Source organism: Oncorhynchus mykiss, chromosome 8 (genome assembly GCF_057628025.1).
Source record: "Oncorhynchus mykiss isolate SJ-2025 chromosome 8, ASM5762802v1, whole genome shotgun sequence".
Taxonomy (NCBI): Eukaryota; Metazoa; Chordata; class Actinopteri; order Salmoniformes; family Salmonidae; genus Oncorhynchus; species Oncorhynchus mykiss.
This window is the reverse complement of record NC_143029.1, coordinates 34,317,455-34,341,175: the sequence shown is the minus strand read 5'-3', so window position 1 is coordinate 34,341,175 and position 23,721 is coordinate 34,317,455. Positions and strand designations below refer to the sequence as shown.

Sequence of the window (23,721 nt, the reverse complement as noted above, 5' to 3'; positions counted from 1 at the left end):
ACCAGAACACCGTCTTGATCGACCGGAGTTATTATATTTATATAAATAATGTAGAGTGAGTTTATAGCGTTAGAAAGTAGCTTTCTTATGTCAACTAATGGCTGTCTCTAGTCAGTGAGCTGTGAGCAAGCCAGGGCAGAGACTTTTTGCTAGGGAACTCACAGAAACAGGCTGTAGTGAGCAGTGGGAGAAAGAGGAGCTGCTAGAAGCATCTAACAGCTAAGCTAGCAACCAAAACATTTTCACATCCTTTCTCTCCTGTTCTACTGGTTTTTATATCAACTTTCTTCCCTTGTCCAGAAGCCAAAAACACAATCCTAGTCATATTAACAACCCATCCTGCATTTTTACATTTGCCCTCTTTTTCACATTTTCTAACGGAGATGTTCATCTCTGTCACATGAAACGGCTTGCATGAGGTGCATCTTTAGGGACAGTGTTTTCCCGCAAATTGCATTTTGGAAAATGTTTGATATATTCCATTGTCTGCTTCATTACAGTAGTTGTATGTTTAATAATATGAGAGGATTGCTATTGTCACATTTTTTTAAAGCTCTTAATGAACAATGTCTGTTCTTTCCGTGCATGGGGTTTTCCATTGGCACTAATTTTACTGTTTGCAACCAATTTAACTGTCTGTTAACCGGTTAATGGGGGTTGGTTAGTCGGCAACAAAATTTACCAAAATGTTCATTCCTACTGGGATGAAAAACGCAACAAAGCACCCATGCAAAACCCCCACTGTCACTGTCACATTTTAAGTTAGAAAATAAGGGATTCACTTTTTCAGTGCTAGTTAAGGATACTATAGTGATCTCCTTTCACATTGGATTTATTAAATAGAAAATGGTATGATCATTATTTCAAATGTGGTGTCGCTCTGCACACACAAGCTTGTTAGCTAGCTAGCCTACTCTGGTCCAATTTTAAGCCAACTCTGAAGTTAAAAGAAATCCCTTCATGCCCAGGTGCTTCAAGCCAAACCTCCCGCATCACCCTCTCTTGCCCTCTCCCTACCGACAAAATATCAGTCGCATCTTGTACCCTACAACTATCGCTTCCCTGTTCCATAGCAAGCTGCTCTATCTGCACTGATTGGTGAACAAATTTAATGTTGAGCTAAACTTTTTAATTGTTTTTATTTTAAATATTTGATTTCAGATGTTTAAAAAGGAACAGAAAGGAACGATATAAACCATTACTTATTGGGTGTTCTAACCGGTTCAGAACTTCATTTCGCTGGTCGGAACAGAACGGGGAAAAAGTATGGTTCTGTTCAGAACAAAACGGTTGGAAAATAATTTTGGTTCCAACGGTTGGTTAGAACTGTTGAAGTCCACAGACAAAGACGTGTTAGTCCTGCGTCCCATTGTGACAGCTACACGTTTTCTCTTCCTTTGAATGTGATGACGGTTGGGGAAATGGCGTGGGCCGCGTCGAGAATTCCAAAAGTATGAAAGCCAAGATCTTACAAGGTCGAACTTATTATGAGGAACATCCTTCCAGTAGTGCTGTGAAAAGCCATTCCCAGATCTGGCCCCTCTCGCTCGCTCTCCCTCTTCTCCTCCTCTGGAGGTGGCATTTTTGTGTCATTACCTCACTCTGGCTGTAAATAATCCCTCTTATGGCTTCCAGATGTCCCCTCTCTCTGTACATCACAGCGCTGCCTGGATGTGGGATCTACTGTCTCGCTCACTCTCACTCAGTTCAATTCAATAGACTATTGACAGGGCAAGTTAAATTAAGTACACATAAAACTACAAAGATCAGGTTAACCGTAGTAGCAATAATAATAGTAGGACTGGTAGTAGTAGTAATGCTATTAACATTAACAACATCTAATGAGAATAATAATGAATAAAAGTAATAGTAGTAGACTTGTTTTAACATGACTGAGAAGCCACATGCCATGAAAGCCCAAACAAAACAAAAAGGCAAATACTATTGATACATTCTGTACTTTTCACTGGCGGCCCATCGGGTAGTGGCAGGAGGACGAGTACCGCATTTGGCTGCCAAAACTGCGCACTTGAGTTTTTTTTCACACAATATTAGTTTTTTATAGTTTCAAATTCTTTGTAGTGAATGATCATTTGAGGAAAGAAAGATTCTCGTAGGTCTGAGTACACACTCTCTCTCCTTCTCTACTGTACCTGTTTCAAGTACGGGGATGGTAGAGCAAATATACATTGGCACATGTAGGCCAGTGCATATGGAGGAGGACTTGTTCAAATGAACACGCACATACGTGCTTACGCACACAAGCCTAGGCTTACACACACACACACACACACACACAGACACACACAGTATTGAAAGTGCAGAGCCCTAGGGTGACGCCTGGTTACTGTATAGACCATGACGTTTGTTTCTTTAGCTGAATGAACACACTTGTCTACAGTAGGACAACGTTTTCCTTCAGCTGCATCCTCTGTGGATAATAAACTCACTTCTTCGAATGGACCTAGATCTGTCTGATAATCTGTATCTGGGATAAACCAGTCCGTCACTGGATTAGTTGGGCCTACTCATGTTTTTCCAGTTGCGTTGCATAGGTAGTCACAGCCAGTGCTTCTAACCAATGAAACTGAAAGTCTCATGGCTGTTTTGAGTGCGAGTGCATAATGTTATGTGCGCTCTGTCCTGCTAACAGTGAAGTCACTTAGTTTGAATGCTTTTGCAAAAACGTCGGGGACAAAACAAACACCAAGTCGGTCATCGTTTGGTTGGATATTCACGTTTTAAAGCGCCACAAACTGGCTTGCGCCACACCTTGTCATTGCAACCGTTGCTATGTTTGGCCGACCCGTATATTTTGATAGTTAGTAAATATGTATAGTCAGAACTGTAAGGTCTTTGTCGGAAGCTCGGAGTAAGAAGGGCGGGATGTCACAATGTACATTACTTCACTGTTAGACAAAACGGCACATGACCCGTGGGTTGTTTCTAGGCCTAGTTACTGTGTCTTTTTTTTAAAAGTCAATGCAACAAGTAAAGAAGTGGTGGTGGTGGTGGTGATACTGGGGTGTTATAGTAACTGCGAGATTAAGGATTGGAGAAAGGCCCAGTGTGTGCCAAGCTAAGCGTCGGCTCGTTCCACTTCCCACAATGTGGACGGACATAAGGAAAATAGACCCTTGTGAAATATTTGTTGAAACCCCAGAAATTGTTCATGCCGTTTTTCCGAGTTCACGGGAATTAACGGTGACTCGTTCCGTTGAGAAATGGTCATCAGGAACAGAGATTATGCTACAGGACTGGTATTCCAGGGCGCGTTCTCAGAGCATGCGCAGAGCAGCTGGCAGGCATATTCACGGTCATTTTCAACCTCTCCTTGTCCCAGTCTGTAATCCCCATGTCTCAAACTGACCACAATCATTCCTGTTCCCAAGAACTTTAAGGTTTCATGCCACAAAGACTACCGCCCTGCAGCACTCATTACTCACTATAATCATAAAGTCCTTTGAAAGGCTGGTTATGGCCCACATCAACTCCATCATCCCAGACACCCTAGACACACTCCAATTTGCATACCGCCCAACAGATCTATAGACGACACAATCTCAATTGCACTCCACACTGCCCTCACCCACCTAGATAAGAGGGAAATCCTGTGTGTGAGAATGCTGTTCATTGATTACAGCTCAGCGTTTAACACCATTTTCCCCTCCGAGCACGTCCACATTGACGGGGCTGCAGTAGAGCGAGTCGACAGCTTCAAGTTCTTTAATGGTCCACACGTGCGCACAGTCATGAAGGAGGTGTGACAGCGCCTCTTCCCCCTCAGGAGGTTGAAAAGGTTGGCCATGGGACCTCTAATCCTCAAAAAAAGTTATACAGCTGCACCATTGAGACCACCTTGACTGGCTGCATCACTGGTTGGTATGCCAACGGCACCGCCCTCGATCGCATGGCGCTACAGAGGGTGGTGCGGACAGCCCAGTACATCACTCCCTGCCATCCAGGAACTCGATATCAGGTGGTGTGAAAGGAATGGCTGGAAAATCATTAGACTCCAGCCACTGCCATAGACTGTCTTTTCTGCTTCCTGAACAGCTTCTGTCTCCAAGCCATAAGACTTCAAAAATTGTCCCTGTAGCCATTTTGTTAGTTATCATTGTTATGTTAGTTATCATTGACCCCATTTTTTTTGTATTTTGTTTTTGCACTGTCTCTATGCACACTCACAGGACTCTACACAGACACTCCATCACTCACTCACTCTCTCTCACACACACACACACACACACACACACACACACACACACACACACACACACACACACACACACACACACACACACACACACACACACACACACACATAAACACATATACACACATATATATATATATACATATATATATATATATATATATACATACATACATACATACATACACACACACACACACACACACACACACACACACACACACACACACACACACACACACACACACACACACACACACACACACACACACACACACACACACTACCTGACCAAAAGTGTCGTTGAACATCTCGTTCCAAAATCATGGGCATTAATATGGAGGTGGTCTCCATATTAATAATAGCCTCCACTCTTCTGGGAAGGCTTTCCACGAGATGTTTAAACATTGCTGCGGCGACTTGCTTCCATTCAGCAACAAGCGCATTAGTGAGGTTGGAGCGATTAGGCCTGGCTCGCTGTCGGCTTTCCAATTTATCCCAAAGGTGTTAGATGGGTTTGAGGTCAGGACTCTGCAGGCCAGTCAAGGTCTTCCACGCCAATCTCCACAAACCATTTCTGTATGGACCTCGCTTTGTGCATGGGGGCATTGTCATGCTGGAACAGGAAAGTGCCTTCCTCAAACTGTTGCTGCAAAGTTGGAAGCACAGAATTGTCTAGAATGTCATTGTATGCTGTAGTAGCATTAAGATGTCCCTTCTCTGGAACTAAGGGGCTCGAACCATGAAAACCAGCCCCAAACCATTATTCCTCATCCACCAAACTTTACAGTTACCACTATGCATTGGGGCAGATACCGTTCTCCTGGCATCTGCCAAACCCAGATATGTCCACCGGACTGCCCGATGGTGAAGCGTGATTCACCACTCCAGAGAACGCGTTTCCACTGCTCCAGAGTCCAATGGCGGCGAGCTTTACACCACTCCAGCCGTCACTTGGCATTGCACATGGTGACCTTAGGCTTGTGTTGGGCTTCATGGCCATGGAAACGGCCCCGACGAACCGTTATTGTGCTGACGTTGCTTCCAGAGGCAGTTTGGAACTTGGTAGTGAGTGTTGCAACCGAGGACAGACGATTTTTACGATTTTTGCTTCAGCACTCTGCAGTCAAATCTCTGAAACTGGAAACGCTTATCTCCCTCACTAGCTTTAAGCACCAACTGTCAGAGCAGCTCACAGATTACTGCACCTGTACATAGCCCACCTATAATTTAGCCCAAACAACTACCTCTTTCCCTACTGTATTTTATTTATTTATTTATTTTGCTCCTTTGCACCCCATTATTTTTATTTCTACTTTGCACATTCTCCCATTGCAAATCTACCATTCCAGTGTTTTACTTGCTATATTGTATTTACTTTGCCACCATGGCCTTTTTGCCTTTACCTCCCTTATCTCACCTCATTTGCTCACATCGTATATAGACTTGTTTCTACTGTATTATTGACTGTATGTTTGTTTTACTCCATGTGTAACTCTGTGTCGTTGTATGTGTCGAACTGCTTTGCTTTATCTTGGCCAGGTCGCAATTGTAAATGAGAACTTGTTCTCAACTTGCCTACCTGGTTAAATAAAGGTGAAATAAAAAAAAAGTCCCATTCCGTGAGCTTGTGTGGCCTACCTCTTCGCGGCTGAGCCGTTGTTGCTCCTAGATGTAGCACTGACAGTTGACCAGGGCAGCTCTAGCAGGGCAAAAAATTTGACGAACTGACTTGTTGGAAAGGTGGCATTCTATGACGGTGCCACGTTGAAAGTCACTGAGCTCCTCAGTAAGGCCATTCTACTGCCAATGTTTGTCTATAGAGATTGCATGGCTGTGTGCTAGATTTTACACACCTGTTAGCAACGGTGTTGCTGTATTAGCCAAATTCACTCATTTGAAGGGTGTCCACATACTTTTGTATGTACGTTATAGTGTATCTACCTCTGTCAGTCCAGTATCTGTGCACATTGTAAATATGGTATTGGAACTGACCCTGGATATACAGTAGCTTACTTAGTTCTCGTGTTCTTGTTTTTTTTCAATGTTGTTATTTTTTTTGTCCTACATTGATATTGAGTACTGCATTGTTGGGTTTCCAGCTCGCTAGAAAAGCATTTCACTGTACTTGTGCACGTGACATTAACTTGACGTGCACTCTTACAGTATATTTAAACACTGAAGAAGGGACATCGGTATTCGTCATACCACACTGAGCAACTGAAAGCCCCTCCTTTCCTTTCCTTTATCAGTAAAGGTTGTTGTTGGGTGTTGGTTTGGTCTGTTCTCTGCCTGGCTGGGATTCTGACAGGGGAGCCAAGGGCCTCTCTGGATAAGCCTGGCACATAATGACCGTGCCAGGATGGAACACTAACCAGTGGATGGATGGATGGATGGATGGATGAATAAATGAATGAATGACTAAATGAATGAGTATTTGATGTGACCCATGTATTCTGCTTGTGCACAAGGGTCCACCTAAGCGAAATGCTGCACAGATCATCAGCTCCATCCATCAGTAGGCCCATTCTATATCCTAACATATAGGCCAATAGGCATTTAATAGGTCTGTATTATGTTCAATAGTATCCAATCTGCTGCTCAGTAGTCTGACCCTGCTGAACCAACTGGCAGTCTACCTCCAGGTTTAATGGAGGATCCAAAGTAGAAAAGGAAGTGGATGAATGTCCTTCCTCGACAAAGTAGGGAAAATGCTGCTTGTCTGTTTACTCCGGATTACGTTTGTGAGTCACCCAGAACCCGAGGCTAGGTCAAATGTAAGGGTAACGGTAGACAGTTTTATAACTGCCTTCTGCACTTCCAGACCACTGTGGTTTACGATAAAGATCTCAGCGGTCATGATCACAGATTGACCCTATATCAGCCCCTCCGCATACAGGACTGACAGGCAGGAGGACACTCAGCGGAAATCATTACTCGTGGCTAAATCCATTTTGAATTCGATCCCTATTTGACAGCACCACCTTCTGATTTGAACGAAACCTTCTGTACAAATGTGCCCTTTGTGGTGCTCAGGAAGTGACTTTTTGTATCTAAATGCCAAGACATTAGAGAAAGGTGCTCAAAGTTGAATTATTTTGCATACCCTGCGACATCCATGTTTTCATCACTGGAAAAGGTAAAGCGTTGAGATTGATATAATTTAAAAGCTTACAGTGACAAAAAAATATATATTAGATGTTTTTTTTTTTACACCTTACATTTTTATTTTACATTTATCTAAAAACACAAACTCAAAAATAAAAGACAATTAGCTAATGTTGCAGCTTAGACCTTATTTTATATCAGGTTGGAGGTCCACACATAAGATAATGTTGACTTGAATAGGAATATCTCTCGTTTTAAACTATACTGTCAATTTTCCATAATAAACCTATTGAAATCATATAAATATAGATAATATAATAGACATGATAGCCATTTATGTAGACAATCGACGGTTGGTGGAATGACAGCCATCTTGGTGGTGGTAATTAGGACATTTAAATGTCAACGGTGTGTACCTGTACCAGCTAAATTGCAGTGGTATGAAGGGATGGGCCCATTCTATGTATTATATTTCTATGATTTGAAATGACACCCACCTTGCATTCAAGAGCATGTTGTGTCTCAATCAATGATTTATATATAGACTAGATGACCAGTGGCTTCAATGCCTCTCAATGGCCAATTATATAGTAAACCCAATCCAGGGTGTATATACCGTACATCACCACTGATGGTGGGGACAACACAAAAACGTCAGATTTTAAAGTAGAGTCGAAACTACAACATGTGCAAATATAGAAAAAATGGGAGTAAACACATTTTTTTGATAATCGACGTAAAAGGTAAAAGAAATGTTATAAAAAAAAATCCTGTTTGTAATCTTTTAAATGATGATGTACTCAACCGTTGATCTTTTCCAGTGATGAAGACATGGATGCCTCACGTTGTGGTGGGTTTTGCAAAATGGGTCAACTTTGAGCAACTTTACCTCCTGAATGTTTTTGGCATTCAGGTCCAAAAAGTCACTCTCTGACTACTTCTTCCATGGGAAAACATGTATGGAAAGTGTTTTTGTTGTTGTTTAAATCAAAAGGAATGGCATCAAAAAAATGATTACATTCAAATGGATTTACCTGTGTTGTGTGCCACTTGCTTTGTGTCCGATTTCTAGTATCCACCTAAAAAATGTATTTCTGATTTGCTGTTTTATTGTTTTATGAATTAAATCATGATGATGCGCAACTATTTTAGTGTGCGCATTCTCAGGTCAAGTTCAATATTTTAAGTCCCCAGAATTCTAACCTCTCCCTCTCCCTCTCCTCTCCTCCTGCAGCCAAACCCTTCACTTCCCAGGTGAAACAGATGCGCCTGCACAAAGAGGACTTTGAGATCCTCAAGGTGATTGGACGAGGAGCCTTTGGAGAGGTATGTTGTTTTTTTGTGCCTTTTTTTATTGTGCTTTTTTATAACCTGATTTCACTGGGAAGTATTTTTGAAGTTTGAACTTCAATAGAAAGCTTGCAAGACATCAGCAAAGGAAAAAGCATTTCAAGTGTAGCCTACATAGGGCCTAGAGACAATCACAACAACAGAACAATGCATGCAAAGACAACATAGTTCCTCAAGAATCTGGATATATATATATATATATATATAAATGCTATTTGATAGTTGGTGCACATAGTGTGATCCCAGCAGCAAGGCATGGGTCACTAGGCCACATGCTATATGCATGACTTAACATTTAAGAGAAAAAGCTTTAATATTTTCTTCACCGTCGTGGTGAAAGATTTCTATACAAAATTAAACTAAAACCGGACCTTATTTTTCTTCTTCGCGGCTCGAGGGCAGGAGTTGAAATATAGTTATTATTATGTCTTCTACTGCGAGTGATGTCAAACCTGGGGAATGTTGGCGAGCTAGCAATGGCAGCAGAAACTCAGCCGTGTAAGGTTACATGACAAATGGTCTTTGTGTATTATAGCCTGCTAGGCTAGCTGCTGTGCTGCTGGCAGACCTGGGTTCAATACTATTTGAAATGATTTCAAATAGCCTAATTTATCTGTGGTTGATTGAGCTTGGCTTGCTTCATGGACCAATAGAATAGTTCAAACTGGCAAATCTGACACTGCAAAAATAATCTAAATCTAATTTTGTCACGTGCGCCGAATACAATGAAAGGTCGAAGGGTCAGTGCAAGATGGGGTCAGTGCAGATAGTTTGGGTATCCATTAATTGACTATATAGCAGTCTCATGGCTTGGGGGTAAAGCAGTCTTGGCGCCTGTTTGTTCCAGGCAGGTTAGAGAAAATGCTCAAAGTATTTGAAAGATTTTGAATAGTGTTTGTATTCACGTGTTGTGGAATGGGTTGGTTGGCGCTCTACCCAGTGCTGAGGTCCATATGGCCTGTTTCAGACTTATTTTTATTGGGGTTTTAATTCACAGTGAATGAAAGAAAAGCATGTTTGTGCCCTGGTCCTTAGCCCTGTGTCAGGCTAGCAGCGGCGTTCACTCGTGCTAGAGCTATTTCTGTGGCCCTGACGTTCAGCTAAGCTACAGTCTCACAGTTGACCCTCTACTTATTGTATTTCTGATATAGGCCCCTGTGGTGTACCTCATCTCTTCTCGCACCTTGTGTTGAGGTAGGCCTAAAGGTTTCCTTCCGCAAAATTCGGTTTCGGCTGGCGCCTAGTCAAACTCGGCTAGGCGAACTGAACGAGTGTATTCGTATACACCCTTAAAAGACCTTCGCTTGGAAAACGAGAAAATAAATCGGCATTAGTGCTGTTTGTCCATCTTGAAACTCCGTAGCCAGTATACCCTTCCTCAGAATAGTCAGACTTAATCTAAGATACAGTAATACAAGCAATCTATCTGTTTTTGCCAAGGAGATCTTAGTTCGAACAGTTTTACATCGAACTAAGATGTTTGGGGCAGTATTTCTCAAGTGAAAAATGTGCATGAAAACGAGTGGTCTATCTTTGAATGACAACACTTCATTGAAGAATCCCTACGGTTGACCAATCACCGGCTTCGGAATTTCGGTTTGCCTCAAAAAATAAATTTGTGTCCATGAACAGCCGAATAAACACTTGTCGAAGGCCAAAACGATCAACATTTTGTCATAATATATGCACAAACTGTTCCCGAACTGTTTTGGATGGGAAGCATGCGGACGCCTTTAGTCTCTGTGCCTCCTGTGCTGTGTCATGCAGGCCTGTGTATTTCATATAGCCTAGCCTACATGCTATCCAAATCTACTGAGTTGATTGGAAAAGCAGCAACAAAGTAAGTGGCTGGAGTTGTTTAATTCATAAAAACATATATTTACAATCACAGGTCTAATTCAGTTCACTATACATTTTCAGGCCTATTCACAACAACAACAACCGTATCCAGTGGCCGGCAGGCAAAGACATAGCTTAGGGCTAGATCTATGTAATGATTATGAAGTCATCATGATTTAAAGGTCTCTGGCCAGAGGTCCATCTTATGTCTTTCCAGTGGTAAGCCATCATAGTGCAACCAGTATTTCCCCTATATTCATTTAGCAGCGATACACCGGGAAAAAAAAAGTATTTCTTTTTTTCTTTCTCATAATGCCGCAGGAAGACCCCATTCACAGTAGCAGTTTTGCAAAATTCTGGAAAATTTCCTCGTTACTTTTTTATTTATTTTTTGAGGAATACCAGTAGTTCTGAAAAACTTCTCCAAAGTTCTCCTGTTTTCCATAAATACCAGTTGGAGAATTACATAAATCAGGAGGGAATAAGCAGGGAGGGGAATCCTCAAAATGGGATTTCAGGAAAAACCTGTGAAATCTGAAAAAGGGACAGGAAGATCTGGCAACCCTATGGAAGAGTGTGGATTGGGAAGCTGTGGAAAAAGAAAAGAGAACAAATGATGAGCAGGAAGTTTTTATTTCATATCCCCATTGTCAACTCAAAGAGAGATGGCGTCTGTCTGTGAGCTGGGAGAGGGAGCTTGGCATCTGTGTGTGATGTTTTGGCTCTCCTGATGAATCTATTTTTCTTTGTATCCCTACAGCGTAGAGCAGCCAGTCAGCCACCCTGCATGTCAAGCTCTCACACACATGTTTGAGTGGTGAAAGCTAAGAAAACAGGGAGGGAGGGAGTATACGCTATACACAGGGCCAGTAGCAAGAACAGTCCTCTCCTTTCCCCCCATCAGTTCACCAGGAGGAAACCCAAACAGCAGGGGAATGTTATATTTGCATTTAGCGTTCATTCTTTTTCTCCAGCTCATTTAATGGACTACAGACTACAGAGTTTTTGTGTGTGTTGCATGTCATTTTCTGTGTGCATTTCATGCGTGTGTGTGTGTGTGTGTGTGTGTGTGTGCATTGCGTATGTGTGCGCACATGCATGCTTCCTTGTGTTTGTGTGACTGAGTGGATGATTGGTGGTTTAAATTCCTCCCATGGGGGACGGAGGGAGTTGCGGAGAAGCTGTAGTGAAAAAGGCTTTCTCTTGTGTCTCCTGGCAAGCAGACAGGCAGGCAGGAGGGAGGAATCCTGCTAGCTGAAGTCATCTGGCCTTGCTCCGGTTGCAACTCAACTCGTTTTAGGAATGCTCTTGTTTACTACACTCAGGCCTAACAATGGGGGCTGCCTGTGGTTGCGTCAGAGACGTTAGCACTTAGCAGTAGCTTGACTAGCTAGGTGTCCTATCCTTGCTGGGTCGTTCCGTTTGATTTCAATCACTTTTTGACCGTATCCCTTTTGATTTGAAGGAAAGCTTCCATACATATTTGCCCACGGTAGTAGTTTTTTTTGCATACCCAATAATGAGTTATCCACGTCTTAATCACTGAAAAAGATAAACGGTTAAGTTTGATATAGTTTAAAGCTTACATTGTTTTCAAACTATTTTGTAATAAAAAGAAGAAACCGTTTTTTAATCCGTTAACATCAATTATCTAAACGTGTAAACTTAAAAATATATATATATATATATTTTCACATATGTTGTAGTTTAGACCCTCCTTAACAATCTGAGTTTTTTGTGTTGTGCACGCCATCAGTTGAGACACAGCATACTTTTGAATAAAGGGTGGGTGTCATTGCAATCATAGAAATATAATTAATAGTATGGACATATCCCTTCAGACCACTGCAATTAGCTGGTACATCATTGACGGTTTAATTTGAATTGACGTTGTTACTTCCAATTACTACCACAAAGATGGCCGTCGGTCCAACCACCGTCGAATGTCAACTAAAATAGGGATGTCTACTCTAGATTTCTATGATTTTAATAGGTTTCCTATGGCAAATTGACAGTATAATTTAAAACAACTGATATTCCCATTCAAGTCAACATTCTCTGATGTGTGTACCTCCAACCATGTTTGTGCTACCATTTGAAAGTTGACATTCCCCCCCCCCCCCCCCATTTTAGTAGTATGACATCCACCCTGTGGACAATGCTGTTCCCCAACCAATGGCGGGCACAACACAAACACCTCAGATTATGTAAAATAGAGTCTAAGCTAAACATATTCGAAAAATTAAGACAATTATTGTAAAAGGGGAATTTTTTTTTTTAATTTTTATTTAAAAACATGTTTTTCAAAGAATTCTAAAATCATTTGACAGCCCTGTTTTTAAGCTTTTAAGTGATATCAAACTCAACCCTTTATCTTTTCCAGTGATGAAGACATGGATGTCTTATGGAATGGTGTGATATGCAAAATGGGTCAACTTTGATCACCTTTTATCATCTAAATGTTTTGGCATTCAGGTCCAAAAAGTTACTTTCCAACCACTTCTACCTTGGGTAATAGGTATAAAATGTTGTGTTTAAATCTTCTACCTTGGGTAATAGGTATAAAATGTTGTGTTTAAATCAAAAGGTATGAGGTCAAAGTTATTGAAATCAAATGGAACTACCCTGCTGCAAACCAGTTTGAAATCAGTGTATTTGTGCTGCCGTGCGACTGTAAGTGGCACGTCAAGGCCCTTGAGCGAAAAGGATCCCAGCTGTGTGTGTGTGTGTGTGTGTGTGTAAAAGAGGATCCAGGTGGTGTGTCTCAGGGGTCACTGCCTCTGTGTCCGAGGTCACTTCCTGTCCCTCTTCCTTTCTCTTCCCCTACTCCTCTCGTCCTGACTGTATGGACGCATTTCATTCCACAAAGATGTTCCCTTCTGCCCTCGTTCACTCCCCTTCCCGGTTCTAATAGGAGTGGGTCATGTACAGTAGGGAGAACGTTCTGAAACTAAGGGAAACAGAGATTCTACCTGAACTTCGTCCTACGGCTTTGCCCTATTGAACATGACAGGGTAGATGTAATGAATATGGTGGATGGAAACTTTTCTCTCATATCCTCTCTCTCCCTCTCCCTCATCCTCTAACTCCCTCTCTCCTCTGTTTCCTGTAGGTTGCTGTGGTCAAAGTGAAGAATGCAGACAAGGTGTTTGCCATGAAGATCCTTAACAAGTGGGAGATGCTGAAGAGAGCAGAGGTGAGCACTGGCTATATGCTAACAGCCATAACATTACAGCATTATTTAGGGATAAATGCGAACAGAAATAGCTCATTCCATGGAAGGCCTAGTGTCTGCTGGTCTTTGTTTTTTACTGTCAATTAAGACAACCAGTTAAGGGTAGTTCTTTAACCACTAGGCAGGGTAGCCTAGTGGTTAAAGCGTTGGACTAGTAACCGAGCTGACAAGGTACAAATCTGTCGTTCTGCCCCTGAACAGGCAGTTAACCCACTGATCCTAGGCTGTCATTGAAAATAAGAATTTGTTCTTAACTGACTTGCCTAGTTAAATAAAGGTAAAAAAAAAAAAATGTGACCTTCATCAATCAAGTACAAGGGTAGGAGCAAAAATCCGCAGACACTCGGGCCTCTGTGGAATGAGTTTGATAGATGTGCTTTACAGCATTCCTCAGGGCTACATACTAACAGCCATTGCATTTAGGTTTGGGCGTTATCCAGATTTTCATACCGTCTCTGTACCATACCGGGTTATACGGTACTACCGAATGTGCACACAAGGAAAACCAAATGCATAGCTGGAGCCTTGAGCTGGATAAATTTTACTTGACACATCTTTGGATTTCTTATAGTTGTACTTAACTTAGAAGCAGTGGCGTAGCACGCAGCCCCCGCGAGGTGTGGGTGCCCTGCAACCGCCCAAATATTATTGTTATTATTGTTGTTTAACGGTATTGAAAATAATACAGTTAGTATTTTGAAATACCCCGGGATACAGTATAAACGCTATATTGCCCAAGCCTAATTGCATTACAACACGACTCCGGGCTAAATGCTAACTGGAGATAGCATTATGTAACTCTGGCTTTTGCATGAAACATGCATTACATAGAACATGCGAAGCAAGATTTTCATTCAATTTTTTCATTAAAAAGTTTCGAATAATAAATGTGAATTTGATTACCACAAAGTTTTTTTTGTTTTTACCATGTGAGGTGTGTACAGTATATCTGTTAATGCGCTGTGCTTTTCTCATTGGCCTCCCCTGACGGTCATGCAGACGTTCATAGTGGTCCCTGTGTGTGTGTGCTTGCACGTGCGCGTGTTTGTGTGTAGCAGTTCCCAGAACTACCCACAGTGTGTCTTGACATGGGAAACTGTCTGCAATAACAAACTCTCAGTCTCAAACCCATCTACTACAACTACAACAAATGTTCAAATCAAATCAAATCAAATTTTATTTGTCACATACACATGGTTAGCAGATGTTAATGCGAGTGTAGCGAAATGCTTGTGCTTCTAGTTCCGACAATGCAGTAATAACCAACGAGTAATCTAACCTAACAATTCCAAAACTACTCTCTTGTACACAGTGTAAGGGGATAAAGAATATGTACATAAGGATATATGAATGAGTGATGGTACAGAGCAGCATAGGCAAGATACAGTAGATGGTATCGAGTACAGTATATACATATGAGATGAGTATGTAAACAAAGTGGCATAGTTAAAGTGGCTAGTGATACATGTATTACATAAGAATACAGTCGATGATATAGAGTACAGTATATACGTATGCATATGAGATGAATAATGTAGGGTAAGTAACATTATATAAGGTAGCATTGTTTAAAGTGGCTAGTGATATATTTACATCATTTCCCATCAATTCCCATTATTAAAATGGCTGGAGTTGAGTCAGTGTCAGTGTGTTGGCAGCAGCCACTCAATGTTAGTGGTGATCATCCTTGATGATCTTTATGGCCTTCCTGTGACATCGGGTGGTGTAGGTGTCCTGGAGGGCAGGTAGTTTGCCCCCGGTGATGCGTTGTGCCCGGTGATGCGTTGTGCCCGGTGAAATGTTGACACCTGCTCATCGAACATCTCATTCCAAACTCATAGACATTAATATGGAGTTGGTCCCCCCTTTGCTGTTATAACAGCCTCCACTTTTCTGTGAAGGCTTTCCACTAGATGTTGGAACATTGCTGCGGGGACTTCCATTCAGCCACGAGCATTAGTGAGGTCGGGCAGGGATGTTGGACGATTAGGCCTGGCTCGCAGTCAGCGTTCCAATTCATCCGAAAGGTGTTCGATGGGGTTGAGGTCAGGGCTCCATTTCTGTATGGACCTCGCTTTGTGCATGGGGGCATTGTCATGCTGAAACAGGAAAGGGCCTTCCCCAAACTGTTGCCACAAAGTTGGAAGCACAGTATCGTCTAGATTAGATGTCATTGTATGCTCTAGCGTTAAGATTTCCCTTTACTGGATCTAAGGGGCCTAGCTCAAACCATGGAAAGACCATTATTACCATTATAGACCATTATTTCTCCTCCACCAAACTTTACAGTTAGCACTATGCATTGTGGCACGTAGTGTTTTCCTGGCATCCGCCAAACCAAGATTTGTCTGTCCGACTGCCAGAAGGTGAAGTGTGATTTATCACTCCAGCGAACGCGTTTCAACTGCTCTAGAGTCCAATGGCGGCGAGCTTTACACCACTCCAGCCGACACTAGGCATTGCGTATGGTGATCTTAGGCTTGTTTGCGGCTGCTCAGCCATGGAAAACCATTCCATGAAGTTCCCGACGAACACTTCTTGTGCTGACGTTGCTTTCAGAGGCATTTTGGAACTTGGTAGTGAGTGTTGCAACCGAGGACAGACAATATTTACGCGCTACATGCTTCAGCACTCTGCAGTCCTGTTCTGTGAGCTTGTGTGGCCTACCACTTCGCGGCTGAGCCGTTGTTGCTCCTAGACGTTTCCACTTCACAATAACAGCACATATAGTTGACCTGGGCAGCTCTAACAGGGCAGAAATTTGATTAACTGACTTGTTGGAAAGGTGGTATCCTATGACTGTGCCCTGCTGAAAGTCACTGAGCTCTTCAGTAAGGCCGTTCTACTACCAATGTTTGTCTATGGAGGTTGATGGCTATGTGCTCGATTTGATATAACTGTCAGTAACGGGTGTTGCTGAAATAGCCAAATCCACCAATTTGAAGGGGTGTCCACATACTTTTGTGTATATATAGTGTAGTCTAGCTACAGGCAGAGGACAGAGGCTGGCTTGCTCATAGAGTTAGAATGAGCTTTGTCCACACGGATGGAAAATATACATTTGACTGTGTTATAAGATTGTTAGAAAGTGTAATTGAATTGATATACTTAATTGAGCCCCAAAGGGGCTGAAATGGGGTTTCCCATATAGAGGTAGACTCAATAGATTATATTTCTATGCTTCCCACCACTAGCAGACACAGGAATTCATTAAACACAGGTTGGAACAGTGCTTAACTTCGATTTGAAATCGGTGCCGGTACTCATTTCCTTTATTTAGGTGAAGGAACTCTGCAATACTTTTTAGCTGGTATTCTATAAGAGGCGCAGGAAGTCAAGCAGAAGCAAATTTGAGGTGCTGGTCCTCAGTTCCAGTGAGCTCCTGCCCAAAAGAAGCACTGGGTTGGACCAAATAGTGATGGCGCACAGTGAGTTCCAATGAGAGTAGCTACATTCTATTCATTATCTTTGTATGACGGTTGTCCTCTGTCCTCTCCCTCAGACGGCGTGTTTCCGGGAGGAGCGGGACGTGCTGGTGAACGGGGACAGCCAGTGGATCACCACCCTGCACTACGCCTTCCAGGATGACAACAACCTGGTAAGATCTCCACTAACTTCAAACGTTTCAAAGACTTTCAATATACTGTATGTCAATCAGTTTCATATGGTGACCACTCGAGCATTAGTTGGGTAAAGAATAGTGACCGGTCTGTTGATTAACTAAGCAGCGTTCCAATGGACTCTCATTGGCTCACACTGTTGAGCTGACTGCCCTTCCCACTTTCACATTTCAAGGCTTGCGTTGCAAATGGCACCCTTTACCCTTCTGCCCCTACTTTTTACTGGGGCAAAAGGCTCTGGTCATAAGTAGTGCAATATATAGAGAATGTGATGCTGTTTGGGATGAAAGAATGGCAGGATGAGAAAGGAGAAGGGGGGTAGAACCTGAAGGAAGTAAGTTCGGAAGATGGAGGGAACAAGTTGAGGAATACAGAGAATGTTACTTGTACACTATCATACAGCAATATTATTATCACTACATGGTAAGTGATGTTAACATATATACTTTCCCCTCAGTATCTGGTGATGGATTATTATGTGGGTGGGGACCTGCTCACCCTGCTTAGTAAGTTTGAAGACCGGTTGCCGGAGGACATGGCTAGATTCTACCTAGCTGAGATGGTGCTGGCTATTGACTCAGTGCACCAACTGCACTATGTCCACAGGTGAGTCACACACACACACACACGTGAGCGTTTGTTAATGTGTGTTGTATTAATGACTCATGAAGACTCATTTTTCCAAGCCACCTGTATGAACTCTGAAATATTTGACTCCATTGTGGCTCTAAAGCTACAGTGCCTTGCGAAAGTATTCGGCCCCCTTGAACTTTGCGACCTTTTGCCACATTTCAGGCTTCAAACATAAAGATATAAAACTGTATTTTTTTGTGAAGAATCAACAACAAGTGGGACACAATCATGAAGTGGAACGACATTTATTGGATATTTCAAACTTTTTTAACAAATCAAAAACTGAAAAATTGGGCGTGCAAAATTATTCAGCCCCTTTACTTTCAGTGCAGCAAACTCTCTCCAGAAGTTCAGTGAGGATCTCTGAATGATCCAATGTTGACCTAAATGACTAATGATGATAAATACAATCCACCTGTGTGTAATCAAGTCTCCGTATAAATGCACCTGCACTGTGATAGTCTCAGACGTCCGTTAAAAGCGCAGAGAGCATCATGAAGAACAAGGAACACACCAGGCAGGTCCGAGATACTGTTGTGAAGAAGTTTAAAGCCGGATTTGGATACAAAAGATTTCCCAAGCTTTAAACATCCCAAGGAGCACTGTGCAAGCGATAATATTGAAATGGAAGGAGTATCAGACCACTGCAAATCTACCAAGACCTGGCCGTCCCTCTAAACTTTCAGCTCATACAAGGAGAAGACTGATCAGAGATGCAGCCAAGAGGCCCATGATCACTCTGGATGAACTGCAGAGGTCTACAGCTGAGGTGGGAGACTCTGTCCATAGGACAACAATCAGTCGTATATTGCACAAATCTGGCCTTTATGGAAGAGTGGCAAGAAGAAAGCCATTTCTTAAAGATATCCATAAAAAGTGTCGTTTAAAGTTTGCCACAAGCCACTTGGGAGACACACCAAACATGTGGAAGAAGGTGCTCTGGTCAGATGAAACCAAAATTGAACTTTTTGGCAACAATGCAAAATGTTATGTTTGGCGTAAAAGCAACACAGCTGAACACACCATCCCCACTGTCAAACATGGTGGTGGCAGCATCATGGTTTGGGCCTGCTTTTCTTCAGCAGGGACAGGGAAGATGGTTAAAATTGATGGAAAGATGGATGGAGCCAAATACAGGACCATTCTGGAAGAAAACCTGATGGAGTCTGCAAAAGACCTGAGACTGGGACGGAGATTTGTCTTCCAACAAGACAATGATCCAAAACATAAAGCAAAATCTACAATGGAATGGTTCAAAAATAAACATATCCAGGTGTTAGAATGGCCAAGTCAAAGTCCAGACCTGAATCCAATCGAGAATCTGTGGAAAGAACTGAAAACTGCTGTTCACAAATGCTCTCCATCCAACCTCACTGAGCTCGAGCTGTTTTGCAAGGAGGAATGGGAAAAAATTTCAGTCTCTCGATGTGCAAAACTGATAGAGACATACCCCAAGCGACTTACAGCTGTAATCGCAGCAAAACAGTATTAACTTAAGGGGGCTGAATAATTTTGCACGCCCAATTTTTCAGTTTTTGATTTGTTAAAAAAGTTTGAAATATCCAATAAATGTCATTCCACTTCATGATTGTGTCCCACTTGTTGTTCATTCTTCACAAAAAAATACAGTTTTATATCTTTATGTTTGAAGCCTGAAATGTGTCAAAAGGTCGCAAAGTTCAAGGGGGGCCGAATACTTTCGCAAGGCACTGTAGGTATTCAAAATATGAAGCTCCTTAGAAAAGAGAGAGTGCGATCACATACAGTACCAGTCAAACGTTTGGACATGCCTACTCATTTAATTTATTTACTATTTTCTACATTGTGGAATAATAGAGAAGATATCAACGTTATGAAATAACACATATGGAATCATGTAGTAACCAAAAGTGTTAAACAAATCGAAATATATTTTAGATTCTTCAAAGTAGCCACCCCTTTGCCTTGATGACAGCTTTGCACACTTTCGGCATTCTTTCAACCGGCTTCAGGAGGTAGTCACCTGGAATGATGTTCCAACAGTCTTGAAGGAGTTCCCACATCTGCTGAGCACTTCTTGGCTGCTTTTCCTTCGCTCTGCGGTCCAACTCATCTCAATTTGGTTGAGGTCGGTTGATTGTGGAGGCCAGGTCATCTGATGCAGCACTCCATCACTCTCCTTCTTGGTCAAATAGCCCTTACACAGCCTGGAAGTGTGTTGGGTCATTGGCCGGTTGAAACACGAATGATAGTACCACAAAGCGCAAACCAAATGGGATGGCATATCACTGCAGAATGCTGTGGTAGCCATGCTGGTTAAGTGTGCCTTGAATTCTAAATAAATCACTGACAGTGTCACCAGCAAAGCACCATCACACCTCCTCCTCCATGCCTCATGGTGGGAACCATGTGTGTGTCACAAAGACACGGCTGTTGGAACCAGAAATCTCAAATTTGGACTCATCAGACCAAAGGAGAGATTTCCACCGGGCTAATGTCCATTGCTCGTGGATCTTGGCCCAAGCAAGTCTCTTCTTCATATTGGTGTCCTTTAGTAGTGGTTTCTTTGTAGTAATTTGACCATGAACGCCTGATTCACGCAGTCTCCGCTGAACAGTTGATGTTGAGATGTGTCTGTTACTTGAACTCTGTGAAGCATTTATTCGGTCTTCAATCTGAGGTGCAGTTAATTGCCGATTTCTGAGGCTGGTAACTCTAATATCCTCTGCAGCAGAGGTAACTCTCTGTCTTCCTTTGCTGTGGCTGTCCTCATGAGACAGTTTCATCATAGCGCTTGATGGTTTTTTGCGACTGCACTTGAAGAAACTTTCAAAGTTCTTGACATTGTCCGGATTTCCTGACTTAAAGTAATGATGGACTGTCGTTTCTCTGCTTATTTGAGATTTTCTTGGCACATGTGACTCACCACCTGGATTTGGTCTTGTGTAGCACAATTTGATATTTTTTTTAAATTTTTTTTTTTTACATTTGACATAAAAGTAGACTCAGAGCTACAAAATGGAATATCATATACAGCATGTTTGAGGAACAATGGGAAAGTATTTCTACTTTGAAAGTTGATACACTTGAAAACTCACTTTTTAGAAAAGGGCCTTTTGAATGTTTTGGTACCTACTGGAGAGCACTCCTTTGTCGACACCCATTCAGCGTTGCGCAGCAGCTGAAACCTAGTCCCAACAGGCCGAACACTCCTTGGCGACAACACCAGGCTCCAGAGCATCGAAGCTGTAAAACAGGGAATGACAACACAAAATCAGAAGACATTACAACCCTGCACAACATCAATTCACCTCCCAAGTTAAGATAAGAATAACCTCATACAATGAAAATCATTTTTTACCTGAAGTGCTGGTACTGCTTGATCTGTGGTAGCAGCCTGAAGTACTGAGTCAGGTGTTGTTGCCAGCCATAGCTTTCCACCAACACTGTACCATTCTCCAGTCCAACAAGCTGTGGGATGTTAACCCCTGTCACAGTGCTGTCCAACACCAACAATCTCAGACAAGGTGTTCACTCTGGTCTTTCTGAAGCGCTGCTTGATGAGGCAGAAGAACCAGTCAGGTTCAAACTTGGTGTGGCCTGTGATCAGGAAGTGAAGGTCCAGATTGCGGTGGAGCTTGTGCCTGGTCCAGCAGGCACAATACCAGAGCACAGACTTGTTCTTGTTTTGGACACTGCAGTTATCACAATTCAAGTCCACACGTGTTTTCCCAACTCTGTAGTTTGTGAAAAAAAGAGTCAGGTGTGTAATACTGATTGATCCTGAAAGACAAATTCCAGATACATAGATTTTAGAATTATTATACAATGGATGTGAAATGGAATTCTGAGAACATCACTACACACAGTTCATACAGGTAATGTTAGCTACTGTTGCCAGCCAGCCATCTAATGTCAGCTGGCTAGCTAACAGCAAGCTTTAACTAGCAATACAAACCCATTGTCATAGCCAGCTAAAGTTAGCCTTTAGGTTCAATGATAGCTAGTTAGCTAGCTAACATTAGGCAATGACCAGCAATGCGAAATGGCATTCTGAGGACACATTACACATTACACACACCTCATACACATACAGTGGGGCAAAAAAAGTATTTAGTCAGCCACCAATTGTGCAAGTTCTCCCACTTAAAAAGATGAGAGGCCTGTAATGTTCATCATAGGTGCACTTCAACTATGACGGACAAAATAAGAAAAATAAATCCAGAAAATCACATTAGGATTTTTTATGAATTTATTTGCAAATTAGGGTGGAAAATAAGTATTTGGTCAATAACAAAAGTTTATCTCAATACTTTGTTATATACCCTTTGTTGGCAATGACAGAGGTCAAACGTTTTCTGTAAGTCTTCACAAGGTTTTCACACACTGTTGCTGTTATTTTGGCCCATTCCTCCATGCAGATGTCCTCTAGAGCAGTGATGTTTTGGAGCTGTTGCTGGGCAACACGGACTTTCAACTCCCTTTCAACTCCCTCCTTTTCTATGGGGTTGAGATCTGGAGACTGGCTAGGCCACTCCAGGACCTTGAAATGCTTCTTACTAAGCCACTCCTTCGTTGCCCGGGCGGTGTGTTTGGGATCATTGTCATGCTGAAAGACCCAGCCACGTTTCATCTTCAATGCCCTTGCTGATGGAAGGAGGTTTTCACTCAAAATCTCACGATACATGGCAAACTAGCAAACTTCAGACGGGCCTTGACATGCACTGGCTTAAGCAGGGGGTGTCCCCCTGGCACTGCAGGATTTGAGTCCCTGGTGGGGTAGTGTGTTACTGATGGTAGGCTTTGTTACTTTGGTCCCAGCTCTCTGCAGGTATTCACTAGGTCCCCCCATGTGGTTCTGGGATTTTTGCTCACCATATTTGTGATCATTTTGACCCCACGGGGTGAGATCTTGCGTGGAGCCCCAGATCGAGGGAGATTATCAGTGGTCTTGTATGTCTTCCATTTCCTAATAATTGCTCCCACAGTTGATTTCTTCAAACCAAGCTGCTTACCTATTGCAGATTCAGTCTTCCCAGCCTGGTGCAGGTCTACAATTTTGTTTCTGGTGTATTTTGACAGCTCTTTGGTCTTGGCCATAGTGGAGTTTGGTGTGTGACTGTTTGAGGTTGTGGACAGGTGTCTTTTATACTGATAACAAGTTCAAACAGGTGCCATTAATACAGGTAACGAGTGGAGGACAGAGGAGCCTCTTAAAGAAGTTGTTACAGGTCTGTGAGAGCCAGAAATCTTGCTTGTTTGTAGGTGACCAAATACTTATTTTCCACCATAATTTGCAAATAAATTCATTAAAAATCCTACAATGTGATTTTCTGGATTTCTTTTTCTCATTTTGTCTGTCATAGTTGAAGTGTACCTATGATGAAAATTTTAATGTTAGCTAGCAAGCAAGACAGCCACCTAACCTCACCTAACGTTAGCTAGCTAACAGCAAGCTGTAACTTGATCTTTTGTTTAGACATGTCACGTTAACATTAGCTAGCTAAAAAAATAACTATAATCCCAATCCATAGAGTAACGTTACTAGCAATACAGACTTGATTGTCATAGTAAGCTAAATTTAACCAAATCACGTTAGGTTTAATGTTAGTTAGCAAGCCAGCCATTGAATTCCAGCTGGCTAGCTAACAGCAAGCTCTAGCTTGCAATAACAACTTTGACAAAATTAGAAATGTATCATATCTGAATCTGTAGCTAGATTCTTACCTGTATACATGTAT

At 42.2% G+C, this 23,721-nt stretch overlaps 1 protein-coding gene across 22 annotated transcripts in view; it reads left to right on the top strand.

The window, feature by feature from the left end:
- cdc42bpab (CDC42 binding protein kinase alpha (DMPK-like) b) overlaps positions 1-23,721 on the top strand; it is a 105,297-nt gene that overhangs the window by 30,673 nt on the left and 50,903 nt on the right. For all 22 annotated transcript variants that reach the window (XM_090243279.1, XM_090243284.1, XM_090243292.1 and 19 more), the window contains exons 2-5: positions 8,559-8,650; positions 13,626-13,709; positions 17,251-17,346; positions 17,826-17,974. In XM_090243279.1, the coding sequence (XP_090099405.1) occupies positions 8,559-8,650; positions 13,626-13,709; positions 17,251-17,346; positions 17,826-17,974 (421 nt within the window). The remainder of the gene's footprint in view (positions 1-8,558; positions 8,651-13,625; positions 13,710-17,250; positions 17,347-17,825; positions 17,975-23,721) is intronic.